This window comes from Botryllus schlosseri, chromosome 2 (genome assembly GCF_051294905.1).
Source record: "Botryllus schlosseri isolate E-star chromosome 2, Bs_hap1, whole genome shotgun sequence".
NCBI lineage: Eukaryota > Metazoa > Chordata > Ascidiacea > Stolidobranchia > Styelidae > Botryllus > Botryllus schlosseri.
Window position 1 is genome coordinate 24,956,198 of NC_137237.1, and position 16,592 is coordinate 24,972,789.

Genomic DNA, 16,592 nt, shown 5'->3' on the forward strand with positions numbered 1-16,592 from the left:
ATAGATCTGATTACATCGAAGCAGCAAGGCATCTTTCACAGGATTTATTACATCGAAGCAGCAAGGCAGACATCAAATGTAATATACTGGTGAGGATCAGGTCAGAACACCTCTATAGATGGCAGTGTACTGCGGCAAAGTATTTGTGATCAAATAAGTAGCAAATACTTCTTCACATATCAATGACCCCATCTGTTGTTCTTGCCAGCATGTTTTGAACTGGTCAGCTGTCATATGCCTTGAACGGCTGGGCATTATCAGCATTCTTTTTTTATAACGAAGAGTTTACGAAAGTGAAAATTTTTACAATTCCACATTGTCGCATTCCATATCCGGATGATCTAATCTGACTCCAACCACGGGTCGCGCATTAGACAAGAAAGGCATCATCGTCTTCAAGCTTGTCGTCCTTTGCTTCCTGGAATGAATCATCAGCATCTTCGAGCCAAGGGCTGTCGATGGGTATATTTCCCAGCGCTTTCACAGTATCTTCATTCATGGACATGAGATTTAGTCCTTGCATGGTCATCTGTTCAAGGACTTCTTCACTTGTTGGTACTTGATGCAGTTCATCGTCATATTCTGGACCAAGCAACCATAGTTTTTCTAGATTGTATATCAACCTTGTTTTCTCTAGCATAATATGAATGACCATATTGCCGAAGTCTATGGAATGCCAGTCATCGGAATGCTTTTTACCTTCAATGTTCACAAATGGATGAAAGTGTTTCCTTTTCTTCTTGTACAATTTGTTGAGGATTTCACTTATACTGAAAAGATGTCTGGGCGAATTGGCAGTCGCAATGATAAAATAGTCAACGTAACACATTTCCTCAGGTACTTGGATGGCAACCACATCGACACCGCCTTCTTCCCTTATTAGATCAACAACTTCATCCAATTGAAGAACAGCTAATTCAGATGTTACACGACCTTTGGATTGTGCCCGCAAAGCAGGCCAAGTTGATGTAACATCATCGCTATGTTGTTTAGAAGCGCTAATATGATATTGACGAGGTTTTCTGCTTTGGGGTAGTGTGGTTTTAGGGCCCGAGGGGGTGCGTTGGGGTTTCACACGCAATTCATTGCATAAGAGACAGGACTCAAGACTCAATCCTGATAAATATCGGGACTTTCTTAGAATGTGATTGAAAATTATTGATGACTTATTAATGATCATGCTATTCACCAAATTGCTCGATCGTTTGAACTATCAAAATTATATTTTCGAAAAACGCAGTAACTGAGGTTCGTAAAATACGAGCTTCTTTCGCAGTCCAGTTAACTCGGAGAAGGTTTCCGGAGACTTCCAGCTTCTTCGTTACGATGTTTTTTCTTGGTTCCGCGTCCACGCTCAGTGTTCTTTTCGCAATATTCGCATGGTTCGGGCAAGGAAATTTCACTTCAACAGAAAACTTTAGGTCAAGCGCACCTGTCATATTTCTCTGCTGCTCCATACTCCCTCCACGAGATGATGATGGTGAGAAATGTTTTCTCTATCCGGTCGGTTCCTCGCCACTGCTCAATAAACTGTATTACAGATGATGAAATATATATTGATATATCGAGGCTGCATAATAAAAAGCAAATGAAATTGATGGTATCAGTGAGTGTATTATATTTTCACTATTGAGATTTCCACGAAAAATATCAATTTTTATATGTAAATGATTGCTTGGGTCGTTCTGCATCATTGACGATTGCACGTGTGTCAAGCTTCTATTAGAACATTATCAATGACAGGAGTGCGGTATGTTACAAATCCCCCGTCTGAAGCTCGTTTCGGTTCGTTTAAATATCCTTCCACAAGCCTAGTAAGCAAACTATTATGCTATTAGAATTACGTTTACGTTCCATCAGAGAATGGCTACTCTGACTGTAATAGATACTCTATGACTGTGATGTACTGTAACCTAACGACGCTAACGTGCTTTGTAGATATTATATAAACTTTTGATCGAAAGCATCAATTGAATTGCATATATTTTTTTAACATTGAGCTTTTCTATTAAAAGTCGGCTTATATTTTGTGATAATTTGTCGATACTGCCAAGAACAAAGTAAAAGCGGATCAGTGGGATCATTATCACATCAACAAACAACGTTTTGAAAGCAAGGGATCATGGGTCGCATGAAGAAAAAGGTATGGTTTTGATATTCTACTATAGGCCAGGCTGACAAACGTGCGCAATGTGTGTGTGAGTGTTGTGCAATTCACTGACCTCAAACCTGAGTGTATTTACCGACAAGATAGCGTAATGGTTAAACATCCGGCTTCTTGATCGGTATGGTCGGGGCTTCGATCCCCGGCCGGGTCAGACCAAAGACCTGATTAGTAACACTGGTATCCATGACTTCCCTGCTTGGCGCTCATGCATTACTGGGATAGCATGGAGGGGTGGTGCAAGACTTGAAAAGCCATAGAAGGCTATATCTGCACCCCAGAGTGGAATGATTACCAGTTAACTCGGCACTTGGTGAATTCGGCCGGACGAACTCGGCACTTGGTGAATTCGGCACTTGGTGAATTCGGCCATCAGGAAATTTTGTAATAATAATGCATTAAATATATATCTCAGATAAAGAAGAATCACGTGCCGTGGTCGATCGCGTAGCGGTACCGGTCACCATGATTGGTTACTGGAATGTTTGCCGGTGAACTCGGCACTAATCTTGGGATATCCTAACCCCAACTTTGACCCTAACCCACCTCCAATCCCCCTTTCCCCCAACCTAATATCCTCCTTACCTAACATCCCCCAACCCTAATCTTGGGATACCCTAACCCGCCACCACATATCCGTGAATTGCCTTATAATAGATTCAAAAAAGCCCTACTTGATCACCGATTGTCGCTACACTAACACTGTTGCCCTACCTCGCCCAGACATTGCTTCATTGATCATTTGCTACCATTGTTGAATTTTTTTTCTATTTTCCTTTCCTAACTAAACATCTTTTTACAGCCATACTGTTCAGAGTCAAGTGTACCTGTTTGATGCTGGTGTGATCAGACTAGATGACCTTCACGGTCTTATCGATCATTCCTATCTAATACCGAATACTGTGCACGCATATTTTCTGTACCACCATCACTGCCGTTTGTTATGTATTTTGGTTCGATGAAAATAAAGACTCTCTCTCTCTCTCCAATCACCTTTTCCCCCAACCTAATATCCCCCCTTCCATAATCTTGGGATACCCTAACCCACTTTCAATCACCCTTTCCCCCAACCTAATATCCCCCCTTCCCTAACATCCCCCAACCCGAATCTTGGGATACCCTAACCCACCTCCAATCCCCCAACCTAATATCCCCCCTTCCCTAACATCCCCAACCCTAATCTTGGGATACCCTAACCCACCTCCAATCTCCCTTCCCCAAACCCTAATATCGCCCTTTCCCCCAACCCTAATATCCCCCTTTCCCCAATCCTAATATCCCTCTTTCCCCCAACCTAACATCCCCCTTCCAAACCCTAATATCCCACTTTCCCCAACCCTAATGCCCCCACCCCAACACTAACATCCGTCTCTCCAAAGGCACAAAAAAACACAATTTATTTTGACGTTTGTAAATTTTTGTTCGTGGGAAACGTTTATTGGTGATCCTTTAAAACTTCGTTATTACATAAAACACAGATATCCATCTTCTCAAAAGTCGTCCGTCCGTCCCACGCCAAGTCAAATCAACACTGAGCCGACCACGCGTGGTCGATGCGCGAACGTCGCGTTATCTCCCGCGCTTGCGCAATCCGTGATCATGTGATCGCCGTGACTGCGTGATCTACGCATGCCCTGACCTCCTTACAAGATTGCCAATCACTTGATAATAACATTATTAGTTTAATAATTCATATTAATAGCTGTTAATACACTTTATTACAAAATTTCCCGATGGCCGAGTTCACCAATGTTCGAATTTACCAAGTGCCGAGTTCGTCCGGCCGAATTCACCAAGTGCCGAGTTCACCGGCAACCGAGTGGAATTGGTGGCAACGTCATGCAGAACTTTCTGTTCCATTACACAATTATTCTATGCAGAAAAGTTCTCATCACGCAGGATGTATTTCAAAAAATGAACCGAGATTCCAGATATAGGTCTGCACCTTCCTTGTCCAGCGGCATATGCACATCATGCACTCATGGTATGCATATGCACAGATCGTGTTTAACATTATTTGACTTGTGAATAAAACTAAATAAAAAATAGTATAAAATTTGTATAAAAATGCCCCAGACCGGAGGAAGGCCCTACGATTTGAGAGAGGGGAATACGATGGTCTGTGAATTCGGCGAGCCGCATAAAATAAAAAATAGAAATGAAAAAGTGCTTGGAGTATTTGGTTATATTAAGGTAGGCATCGTGTCCTGCTGCCTTTAAAAAACCAGTGCTTCAATCACTGTTTGTACCGGGAAGAGTATGGCTTCGGCCTTCATATTCCCAAACGAGCACTCTCCGACGGGGTTGTTTACCGGGGGAAGAGTTTCAAATGTGGCAAGCCGAAAGTCTTGCCAGCTCAAAACAAGAGGCTGTGGACGAGCAGTTGGAGGTTTTGGCCGCAGACAGGCCTTCCGCCAAGCTATCCGCAAGTCTCGCCTTGATGCACTGAGGGGAGTCGAGTGAGAGTCGTCATACCCAACAGTCTCAGGCACTACAGCACGACCCGGCCAAGTGATGACTGACTGGCTGAAATGGTTGCGAGAGTGAATGTGCAACCGGGTCCGAAGTGCTTGGGCTGTTCCACCACGTCCTAGGCAGAGGTTTTCTCCGGGTACTCAGGTTCCTCATGCACGAAAATGGATGACTGGTAATAATAGGAACTAATAAAAGCCATTAACAAACAAGGCACTTGGTCCTTCGATCAAACTGCCTGTACCTGGGGAGGTAGGCTGCGATCCCTCCAGACCAGGGCACCATTGGGTTAACCAAGGTTGCCGAAAAAAGAAAAAAAAGTGCTCGCACTGCCAGTTGCTAAAAATAAGCATCTGATCTCTTGTCACTGACTTAGTATAGCCATTTGAATTCCGTAATCTAACCTCTCACGCCGCTGAGTTGGCTCTGTCGCGCGAGAGAAGTTCCCACCATGCAGGATTTATTCAAAAAAAAGGACCGAGATTGCATAGTGGCGGGCTGGGATGGGTGTCCAAAATCATGGATATATATTCACATGTGGGACTTAACACAATAACACATTTTTTTTTGCACTTCTGACAATTCCATGAGTCCGTGCAAATGTTGCTTGCATGGATGGACATGATTACCATGAAAACTAGCCGGTCTGGTTATTAAGTCTATCTTGAAATTGTGTTGTTTCATCTTCATGTTGGCCCAATGCAAATTACATTTAACCCTCAAATTCACTTTTTACAGTATGAAGCAGGGGCCGCGACCCAGTATGTCACAAGAAAGTACGCCTGCAAGAGGCTTCAACTCAGTCTGGCCAATTTTCGCAGAATATGCATTTTAAAAGGGATTTATCCACATGCGCCTGCTAACAAAAAAAGGGTATGGTTGCCGAATGATCCAACCTAAAAGTATTCAATCGCAATGTTTCATTTCGGCCATTTCAGGTTAACAAAGGCAGTACTTCAAACAGGACATTCTACTTCTTAAAAGATATTCAATTTCTCACTCATGAACCGGTTATCTCTAAGTTTCGTGAAAACAAGGTGAGTTAATTTCTATGAGATTGCTAGTTGGACACTTGGTTGCTTATCACAGAGCTACTTGATATGAAGGTAGTAGTTTCCATTATTGTACATCCTGTATAAAAACCCGTCAGCAGTTTTGAATGATTTTTGAGATATAGTGTAGTGGCAAGGGTAAGTCCCTGATTAGTGTTGGTATGACATCGGCTAATTGTGTTTATTTTCATGATTTGATGGTTGTCACGGTTTCATTCTGATGCATGCTCGTGCTCATAATTATTTTGGGCAGCTTGGGCAATCATGTACACTGTACAGTGTACAGCCTATTTTTCGTCAAATATATTTTGTAACGTTACAAATACTGCGGGCAAGTCGGACATGTGATACATTAGTAATTGTTTGATATTCAATGCTTGACCAGCTGTGAAAAATGATTTAGACATACATCAAGAAGCTGAAAAAGGCTGTTGGAAGAGGGGAGGATAAAAAGGTGGACAAAATTAGGAAAAACAAGCCATCGTACAGGATTGATCATATTGTTCGTGAGAGGTAAGTCTGTCAGACAATATCAAGGAGAAATTGGCTTAGCTTTCGATTATTGAAGTGTTATGCCCGCTCATGGCGAAGTATAACCCAGCCTGTTGAACTGGTTAATATTTTGTTATCTGTGCTGTGGACAGCAGTCGTGTTGCAAAATGCAGTTCATAAACTCAACATAAAGTAAGCTAACGGTATATCGAAATCGACTACTGTTAGTGAGATTAAAATTTCATTCTGTAACCAATGCACTAGTTCTGGAACTTCATTTGTATTTAGATATTTCCCCCTCAGTTTTTTACTGTTCTCACAATATCAACGGTCACGCTTGAACATGGAAACTGATTTTGTTTAGGTATCCTACTTTCGCCGGGGCAGTGCAAGACTTGGACGACGCTTTGTGCATGTGCTTTCTATTCGCCAACCTGCCGAAATCACATAGCATTCACGCAGAGACCGTGGCCCTGTGTAGAAGATTAACTGGTAAGTTTATCCTGCTTTTTCGGATACGGCTCAATCAGCGTCGTTTTTTTTTCGGTCATATTGTTTACAAATGAAGGCTCTATGCTTCTTTTACAGTCGAATTTATGCTTTATGTAATCGAGGCGAAAGCCCTCCGAAAAGTTTTCATTTCGATCAAGGGGATATATTATCAGGCAGAGGTCATGGGGCACACAATAACGTGGGTCACGCCTCACAGCTTGTCTCATCACGTGAGTTGCGTCGCTTTAAAATGTCCGTGAGTCGGTAGTTAATTAAACGATTGATTTTTTCAGCATCCGGAAGATGTCGACTTCAAAGTGATGTCTACCTTCACCGAGTTTTACCGAAATATGCTCGGATTCGTTCTTTTCAAGCTGTTCAATGATCTCAATTTGCATTATCCTCCTCGTGTGTCGATCACCGGCGGCGCTGAGGACCGCCAGGATATTGTTGCGTCGAAAACGGGCAGGAAAAGGAAACGCAGAGACGACGAAGGAAGAGATCGTGAGCCCCAGTTCTGCATGATTTACGAGACGCATAGAGAAGTGAGTTGTTATTCGATGATGATCATTTTTCAGTTTGCGGTGTGCGGAAACGAATTATACTATTGTGATTTCAGAATGATTGCATTTTCTATTTTATTTTAAATCACGGCATCAGAATCTTTATCGCACTTGGTTCCATGGATTGCAGCATTTTGTTGTGGAAATTTCATGGCGCATTCTTGAGTCGCTATGAAGTCTGCTTACTCGATTAGATATCCAGAATAAGAGTTCTATTCCAGTTAGCTTCATTATAGGCAGGCATATATCATAGTGTCATTCGTTCAGAATTGGATTGTTTAGTGTAAATTCGGCGATGCTATTGTCCGATATTTTCCAACCTTTTCGACTCATCTCCCCCCCCCCCCACTGATCCAAAAAGAGTACATGGCTGAAATATGTTTACCTAGTTCTGATCACTTGTGAATTGACTAAAAAAAGCCATGTCACGGAGATTTCATGTCTAGGTTTGTCTGCCATGAAATCACCTATGATTTTTGTTTGTTTTCTGGGATGATTAAATCTATGTGCTCCATTTTAGAGGAAAATTATCCGTGTGATTAATCAGTTAGTGCGACCTTGCATAGGTATCTTTCGATTTCGGGGTGCTGCAGAATGTTGAATCGGTGAATCACCCCTGGCAATTTCGTGGACATATTTGCCAATTGTTTTGACAATGACGCAATAGTGCATGTTTTCTAGCCCACAATTTGTTTCCATATTGATTTACTTCTTCATATTCAATTTGTGTTTTTGTCGATTATAGCGCATTGCCAGTCTCAATGTGCCATTGGCAAGAGCATCGATCGAAGAAGACGCTGTTGTCGACAATGAAGATGACGTCGAGCTCTTGTCTGGTGACAATGAAGCTGTAGCCAAACAGAAGTTGATGGACGAGGAACTGAAGAAATTTCAGGAACTGTTCAAGGATTGCAAATTCTACCTCTGTCGAGAGGTGCCTCGCGAGCCGTTGGTTTTTGTGATCAGGTTAGTGTTGTTCTGATGTATGATGCACGGGAAAGTGCGTTTTTGGTAGAACTTCAGTCATTTTTTTTTCTTTCATATCTTGATATTATATACCAGAGAAAAATTGAGTGAAATTGGAAGGTTGAGGAATCAAGTCGATCGACTCTCTCCTTAAATAGTTCTGTTTTTCGGGATTTACGGGCTAAAACATATTAATACAATATGTGACTTGTTGCCATTCATTTACTTGTCCTTGTGCTATATATAATACAGCCATTTACCTTTCTATAGCCTACTTAGAAATGGATCAGTCAGAAGTAATTATCTGCTATTCGGGCACTGCGTTTGAGAGGCCTTCTTGGTCTCATCATACTACATCTATTCTGTGCTATTAAGTTATCTACGGCTGTGTCATTCTATGGTGAAATTCCATCACTCTACTCTTTTCTTCCTTTATTCAGATCGTTTGGCGGGTGTGTGTCATGGGATGAAATGTTGGGAATAGGATCTACGTTTTCAGAGGATGACGAATCGATAACGCATCAAATAGTTGACAGACCTAGCCCCAACATGAAATCGATAACCAGGTAAATTGCCAACTCTTACGTGATCTTGATTGTTTAGTGTTTCCTTCGATATCTATTTTGCAGACGTTACTTGCAACCGCAGTGGGTTTTTGATTGCGTCAATGCAAGAATGATTCTGCCAGTTACCGGATATTTACCAGGCGACGTGTTGCCGCCTCATTTGTCTCCGTTTGTGGACCCCAAGGATGGTTATATTCCACCTGAACAAGAAAGGCTGTTGGCGATGCAAAGGGGTGAAGATCCAGGTATTCCAGGATTTACTGGAAATTTAAGGCTTGAACAATATTAACGGTGACTTTAGAGCAGGGACGGGCAACTTCACCGGCCGGCGGGCCGGATATCGCAAAATAGTACTTGGCGGGCCGGATTACAAAATCGATACATTAATCGAGCATTTATCAAACTATATACAAAGAATAAATCGTATTTAATGTAAACTTCAAGTTTAAAGCATAGAAACCAGTATTTACTATTTAGTGACTATATTAACCTAATGGAGGCGTACTTCAATAGCTGTTAAAGTCAATCAGACATCTGTGGTCGATCAAAGTTTTCAAAAAAAATTTTCAACTCGGGCTGAATGTCAGATGCAGAAACCCATAGTAAAGACCAGGCGCGTAGCCAGCCGAAAAATATGGGAGGGGTTTGAAATGAAGGGGGCGGGGTTTCGATTTTTATAGCATCAATTCATTAGCGTCAAGTAATGCGTAAATGACGATTATACAATCGCCTCGCGTTGACAAACTTACGCGTATGATAAGCTTGCCAACGTGTCCGGAAGTGCTGTTAATTAGCGAGTCCCTGATCTCTCGCGAACAATTGAATACGCGAGCTTTCTCATCGCGTATTACGCGCATATCAACGCATATTGCGTAACCTCGGCGACGATTTGCACAAGTCAAAATGTCCGAGTTGTTATGGAATCTGTTCTATAATGGCACCGATTTCAGGTGGTTCAATTTCAAACCTTTCTCATCTTTTATAACTCAAGCATTGACACACATCTTCCGACGGTTATGTTCAAGTATTAGCGAAAATCAATCAAGTATGTACGGCAGTACGCACATACATGTTTGAGGTCGATTGCGGACATTCGATGTCATTCAGTTTAGCGATGTCACTCTTTAATCACAATCGCAAATCCGCATACAATCCATCGAGAGATAGGAGCTAAGCATGCTAGGCCTGAGACGCGATCGTTAGGCTAGCGATGATATCTTTCGTATCAGGCATATTGCGGATGCGATTGTTGTGTAAGCCAACGATGATATGGTGCGGGACAGGCAAAGCAGATGCGATCGTGCAGGCGATGGTATAGTTCGCACCGGGCCTATTGCAGATGCGCTTCTTCAAGCCAGTAGAACTAGGCTTGTTAGAGGCGTGATAAATCAGGCTAGCAACGATTGCCGAGCGCGCGCCAATCGATGACTTAATTTCGCAATCATCTCAGCGAGATCGATTCTCGTTAGTTTTTGCCGTGCTGGATGCAATCGTTGCTAGCCCGATTTATCACTTCTCTAACAAGCCTAGTTCTACTGGCTTGAAGAACCGCATCTGCAATAGGCCCGGCCGCGCGCAAGCCTGGCCTGGCTGTGTTAAAGGATTTTAGCAAAAATATGTTGGCGTAGATTGAAAAATGCCGTTTGAATACAGTGTTCTTCAGATAACCTGTTGCTATTTCTTTGCTCTTTGTTGATATTAAGCCGTCAAATTGTAGATCAAAGTTGCGTTGCCATGTATCGGTGAATGCGTGAGAATTAGCATGGGCAATTGTTGAAGCATAGACCGAATAGAGTTCTAGATTTGATGAGATCGCGGACCACGCGACAATTATGAATTACGCGTCGCCAGTGAGGTGAATACTGCAATACATCCGATATTATTAATATTGATTACGCGCGTTCGGAAAAGCGACGCGACGAGTTGTAGCTACACTGTGACTGTGATTGCATTATACGATATAACGACCTTGTCTCCCTTGCACGCACGTGAAAAAAGCCCTCTCTCGTCTACTGTGCACACAAGAGAAGATGCGAGAAAAAAGCCATCATATGTATCGGTCATATCATTGCGCAAGAGCGTGCTACAAATTAGCTAGTGCTACCGACCGACGAAATATTGAAATGCATCGAGAGGGGTTTCGCGTTTCAAAAGTCGGGGGTTCCGACCCCCGAAACCCCCCCTCTGGCTACGCGCCTGGTAAAGACTGCACTTCAACACCAGTTATATTGAACGCAGCCTTGTCTGAACAAGTTTCATGGCAATCTTTCTCAGGCTGGCAATGTTGGATTCATTCTGTGACGCATAAAATTTGTCAATACTTTCAGATTATAATTTCACTCTCTGCGGGCCGTATGTTGTCCGCCCCTGCTTTAGAGACTTGCTATTGTATGGTATTACCACAGATTGTTTGTAAGATCATTTGAGTCGGAGCTCTGTCTCGTTGCTCAGCCTACATTGAACGGCAAAGTCGGTAGTTTCCACTGTAATGGCACCAAGCGAGTGGTTCAATGCTGCGGTCACAATTCTGTAGTATGAATCTCCATTTACGTCACAACACTACTAAGATATCATTTGTTTCCTATTTTCTGAATGGGTCTCTTGACAGGCATCAACAATGAGGATTCCTCCTACTCTGAAGAGGAGAACAGTGATGACGAGAATGTGGTTTTGCCTGACAACGAAGATGACGGTGATGGTGACGATGTAGAAAATGGAGAGGAAGAGACACAAGATGCCAAAAAGGTATGAACATCGGGATAGATATTATTGATCTTGTAAGAATGAAGTGGAATGTAAAGGCAGATTACTTCTGTGTAGTTGTATGTGCCAATGCTGCTGTTGAAAATTTTTCCATTCCCAATCCTGTGCAGGACTAATTTCTAGCCACAGGGTTCGTTTTAGCGTAGTTTAGAAGGAAATGTCGTTTCTTAACCACTATTATCTTTACCTCCCTTAAATCCAGAAATCTGTCATGTCGGTCACCGTCAAAAAAGGAAAAAGATACCATGACTGGAAATCAGAACCGGACCAGGTTGATGTTTGTGATGTGTCGAAGTTACCTTCAGTTCTAAAACAGATTTGTTTTGTCAGATTGCAGCAGAGGAGAAACGGCTGGCCGTGATGACGATGCCAAAAAAGAAAATGTATCTTTATAAGAAAATAAAATATGGCGAACGCAGGAAAAATCGGCAGGTAAATGTGTAAACAAATTTTTTAGTGACCTTGTGAGTATTTTTCCTAGAGATGATTTTACCCAATACTACTTTTACAGAGTAGTCTAATAGTTTTTGCTTACTTGCACTACTTACTAAGCGGTTACGATTGTAGACAAATTGCACATGTCTACTCAACAGTTGCCAGTCCATTTGGCAAAACTAGACCTAGGACATTACTATTTTTCTTACATGGAAATCGTCACTTTTAGTAACAACAATGACTGCTTAGACCAGTGGTTCTCAACCCTCGGTCCGTGGTAAGTTTCCTGCCGGTTTCAATTCTTGTTTGTTGTTGTTATTCATGGTGTTTCAACTACATTGGTCATTTTACACCAGGCCGATACTCTATATTTTTTTACTCCGTATTTACCGACTCGTAGTGTGGCCCACTTCTAAGCTTTTTATAAGACAACACTTGGGCGTGAATTCTGAAGTAGGACTCGAAACCGCAACCTAACGGTGTTGCAGCTGAGGATCATACCACTACGCTATCTCGCCACCATTCATATCTGTTCTGTGGGGCTCGTATTGCAAAGGGCCCTACTATATTAAAATCTAAAAATGAATGGGATCTTTGTCCATTAATTGTAGAATAAGACATCAAATTTAAAGTTGATTTGGCAGTTAGGAAAGAATTTACTGCGTAGTGCCATATAGAGAATACATGTTCTACTTTGGGCATATGTCACAATGGTACCAGTGTCGTAAGAAACAGTTTAAAAGTAGCCTACAACTCAATTTGGACAAGTTATATGTGAATGCTACCGATGCTTTTAGACAAACTTCGTAAAATTCTGGCAGTGCAATTAAGCGTCAATTGACAGTATAATTGAGGCTAGAGCACACAGTAATGTCACATTTCCTTTTACGATACTGAGCAATCACGTTCGTGGAATTAACTTCGCGTGCAGAAACTTCAGTAGAACCGCATATAAATATCTGTTGTATCAAAAAGCAGGATTAAATGAAGTTTTCAATATTACTTTTGATTTGCATACTATTATCGCAATTATATTAAGGGATAATATAGATTTCACCGGCTGCAACATTTGTTTTGAAGTTTGACCAGTGGTTTGTCCGGTGTCCACGTGGTCAAAGAGGTTGTGGACCACAAACTTAGACCACCTTTGATCTTTCGGTCCTTGACTTGGCATTCTTGGCAGTCCTGCTTTATGTTCATCATTTATGATATTCTGTTTCAGATTCAAGAATTGACTGAAAAGAGACGTGTCATCGACAAGGCTGAGGGGAAGAAGAAGAGGAATGCCAAGAGGCATAAGACGTCTTAAGACAGTTTTCTTGGGAATAAATTGCTTTGACTAATCATTCTTGTGCTGCATAATAGGTAATACTTCTATCGCGTAGCTGTCGGAGCAAAAATTCATGAAATCGCTGATAGTTGTAAAATTACCAGGGATGGTGTGAACGTCTGGATAACGTCTACAGCAGGGGTGTCAAACTATAGATAATTTACTTACGGATAGATACGCAATGCCCGTCGTCACGGTTGCTTGATCAGAGACAATCTGAGCGCAACTTGATTGCTAATCCCATAGCTGTCGACCCGAGCGCTCCAATTGAATAAAGTTGATCTTATTTGAAAGCTACTGTGGCTCCGATTCCGAAAATATACATCAAAATCTGATCAAGGCAATGGAACCCCCTCGAAATACACCTCCAATCTGAAAATCGTCGTGTTGAGTCAAAAACTGTGCTAACTAGGGTTAGTTCGGATATCAATAATTTTCACTATCCGGATATTTGGAATTTAGTTAACCGGATAATGAATGCTAAGTGAGATAATCGATTTCACGAGATCTGCATGAAAAATGGATCGCAAAATCATTACGCAGTGTTATTGTAGATTTATACGTACGGGCGAATACGAGAAAAATCACGCAAATTTAATGTTCCCTACTTCTGCAACTCCCTCCTTATAAATTACACTGCATCAATAGTGGCATCCTGTAGCCGGGACTGGAGTTTTGTAACAATGAGTCCACACGTATTAAATGCCCTTTCTGCTTCCACAAAATGGGCTGAATATAGTAAGCAGCGCTTCCTTTTTGCCCATTCTTCTGTTTAGGTGTCCAGTACTGGAAGGACGAGTAGTTGATACTGGAATTGAGGCCAACATGATAGTTCGCTCTAATTCCTCCATGGGAAATTCACATGATCAGGCCCGTAGCCAGCCGAAAAAATAAGGGGGGGGGGGTGTTTTAAATAAAACGAGGGGGTTTCGATTTTTTTTCGAATTTAGTATAAGTGGAAATTAATTACGCTTGCACGCACGAACATGTTTGCGAAATGCGAACATTCGATGTCATTAAGATTCGCGATGTCACTCATTATAATCACAATCGCTGATCGTAATAGTCTTACCGGCATATTGTCTCCAAGTCACCAAGAGATAGGAGCCAACGCATGCCAGGCCCGAGACTCGATGGTTACGCCAGCGATGATATGATATCGTTCGTACCATGCCTATTGCAGATGCGATTGTGTAGGCCAGCGATAATATCGTGAGCATCAAGCCAATGCAGGTGTGATTATGTAGGCCAGTGATGGTATAAAGTCCTTAGATCCTATTGCAGATGGGATTTTGCCAGCGGAACTATAGGCTTGTTGAAGACTCGAAAAATCAGGCCAGCAACGATAGCCGAGGTCGCGGCAATCAGTGACCTAATTTGGCGATCTTCACAGCGGGAGATCGCGTCGCGTTACACACTGCATTGACGTATCTCGCTAATTGGCCGAGCGCAACACTGATAATACGAGTTATTGTAGCTTCCTAAAAGTGTAAAACGCACTATTACCGATACTATTTTATCCGGTTAACCGGCAGATTTATATCCGGATATCGGATAATAAAAAACCTTCGGTTAACCGGTTAACCGTTATCCGGATAATCCAACCCTAGTGGTAACCATCGGTCTACTACACCCAGCACCGTAACTGCCGCACCCCAAACCCCCCAAATGGGGGGGGCCCGAGCTCAAAGGGGGCCCAAAATTATTTCGTGAATTAGCATAAATAATAAAGTATTTTTTGAAAATTTATGCCAATTTTTCAAAATTTTTTCGCGCTGCGCGCGAATTCAAGAAGCCATTTATCTTTATTATTGGGTATTAGGCCATTACCGCGCTACGACGCACCAAGACCTACAATCAAGTTTTAGGCAATATAACATGCGACTCCAAGAAGTGTGCCAGAACGATCGGCAGCGAGAAAACCTTGGCCGAAAAGGTCTATGCCCTTATGCTGACCGAAGACTGCGTTCTATATATAAAATACACATAGGTTTAATTGTACATAGGCGCCTAAATGACTGACGCCGAATGTTCCTGTCTTTGCAATCTGAACCTCACAAGACAAATACCATCCCGCTGGGAAAAAATTTATGCCAGTGAAGAAATACCAATTTGAAATCGTGTGCGTCTCTTAGTTTAGAAGCCTACGTTTGGGCGATTCTATATGCTTTGATATAGCAGACTGGAAGTTACGAAATAACATCATGTAACGAAGTCATATCAACCGGTCCGCCCGCCAGAAGATGTTTAATTATTATTTGCGGGCCATCCCGTTTTCAAGACACTTCACTCAGCTCTACCGGTAAATCTAATTACGTGAGTAGAGAGGAAAACAAATTGATAGCATAATATATATGCAATCGCCGATCTGATTGATCTGATTTTCGCGCTTCGCGCTGGCTCACAATACAGTACAGATGATTTCGTGACAAACGCGAACAACGTGATGGGGGGGGGGTCGTTTAATCACCCTATGGGAGCCTAAGACCCACGTTTTTGGGGGCCTGACGAGGTGCTGTTTCGTTCCTGCCAACGGGTATACGCTTGAAGATGTTTAATTATTAATGGAGTGGTCCTACCTTTTCAAACACACCTCACTTAGCTTTACCGGCAAATGTGATTACGTGAGCAGAGAGAAGATAAAAATTGATAACAATATAGGCAATTCCCGATCATACGGACCGATTCAATCATGAATTGTAGAAATTTTTCCGCGCTTCGCGCGCTTAGGCAACAAAATCTGATTCAGTCCACAAACTCCCAATGAATATTATAAATAGCGTTAAACAGTGTATCGCCGGAGGGGGGTCTGGGGGCGAAGCCCCCCAGAAGTTAGGTCTATAACCCTATGGGGGGCCCAAGACCAAAGTTTTGGGGGGGGCCTGACGAAGTGCTGTTACGGCCCTGACTACACCAGAGGTTCTTAACCCTGCCTCCAGCGCCTCGTAAGGGGCACTGGCGATATTGAAGGGGACGGAAACGCTCAGGGGTCGCTGAAGAAAAATGGCTTCGCAGTAGATGATGTGGTAGTAGGACATATATTGAGTATTCAGAGCAAATTAACATTCCACAAAACATGTCAAATCCCGAAATGTTTGGTCGCGCTACGCGATGATGTTGGGTGTTTCCATAAATGTAGTGGGTTATTATCAGTGGTGGCTTTTGGGGTGGGCGAGGTGGGCGGTCGCCCGCCCCCCCCCCCCCCCCCACTGGTCGAAGGGGCCCCCTTTTTGGTTTTAGCGCTTTTTTCAAGGGTTTGTAGCGGGAAGACGCGGAAATCCTTGTACCAATCAAGAA

General features: G+C 42.5%; 2 protein-coding genes across 2 annotated transcripts; one reads left to right on the top strand and one right to left on the bottom strand.

The window, feature by feature from the left end:
• Positions 1 to 28: 28 nt before the first annotated feature.
• On the bottom strand, positions 29 to 1,328 carry LOC145434270 (uncharacterized). Its single transcript, XM_080311629.1, has one exon. It carries the CDS (start codon positions 1,178 to 1,180, stop codon positions 371 to 373), a length of 810 nt encoding a protein of 269 aa, XP_080167755.1. The 5' UTR covers positions 1,181 to 1,328; the 3' UTR covers positions 29 to 370.
• Positions 1,329 to 1,978: 650 nt separating this feature from the next.
• Positions 1,979 to 13,308, top strand: LOC145434268 (pescadillo homolog). Its single transcript, XM_080311625.1, has 14 exons — positions 1,979 to 2,143; positions 5,375 to 5,509; positions 5,575 to 5,673; positions 6,092 to 6,201; positions 6,545 to 6,672; positions 6,769 to 6,902; positions 6,966 to 7,217; positions 7,981 to 8,201; positions 8,642 to 8,767; positions 8,831 to 9,012; positions 11,376 to 11,512; positions 11,733 to 11,801; positions 11,861 to 11,962; positions 13,188 to 13,308. The coding sequence occupies exons 1-14, from the start codon at positions 2,123 to 2,125 to the stop codon at positions 13,272 to 13,274; spliced, it is 1,803 nt and encodes a 600-aa protein (XP_080167751.1). The 5' UTR covers positions 1,979 to 2,122; the 3' UTR covers positions 13,275 to 13,308.
• The last annotated feature ends 3,284 nt before the right edge of the window (positions 13,309 to 16,592 follow it).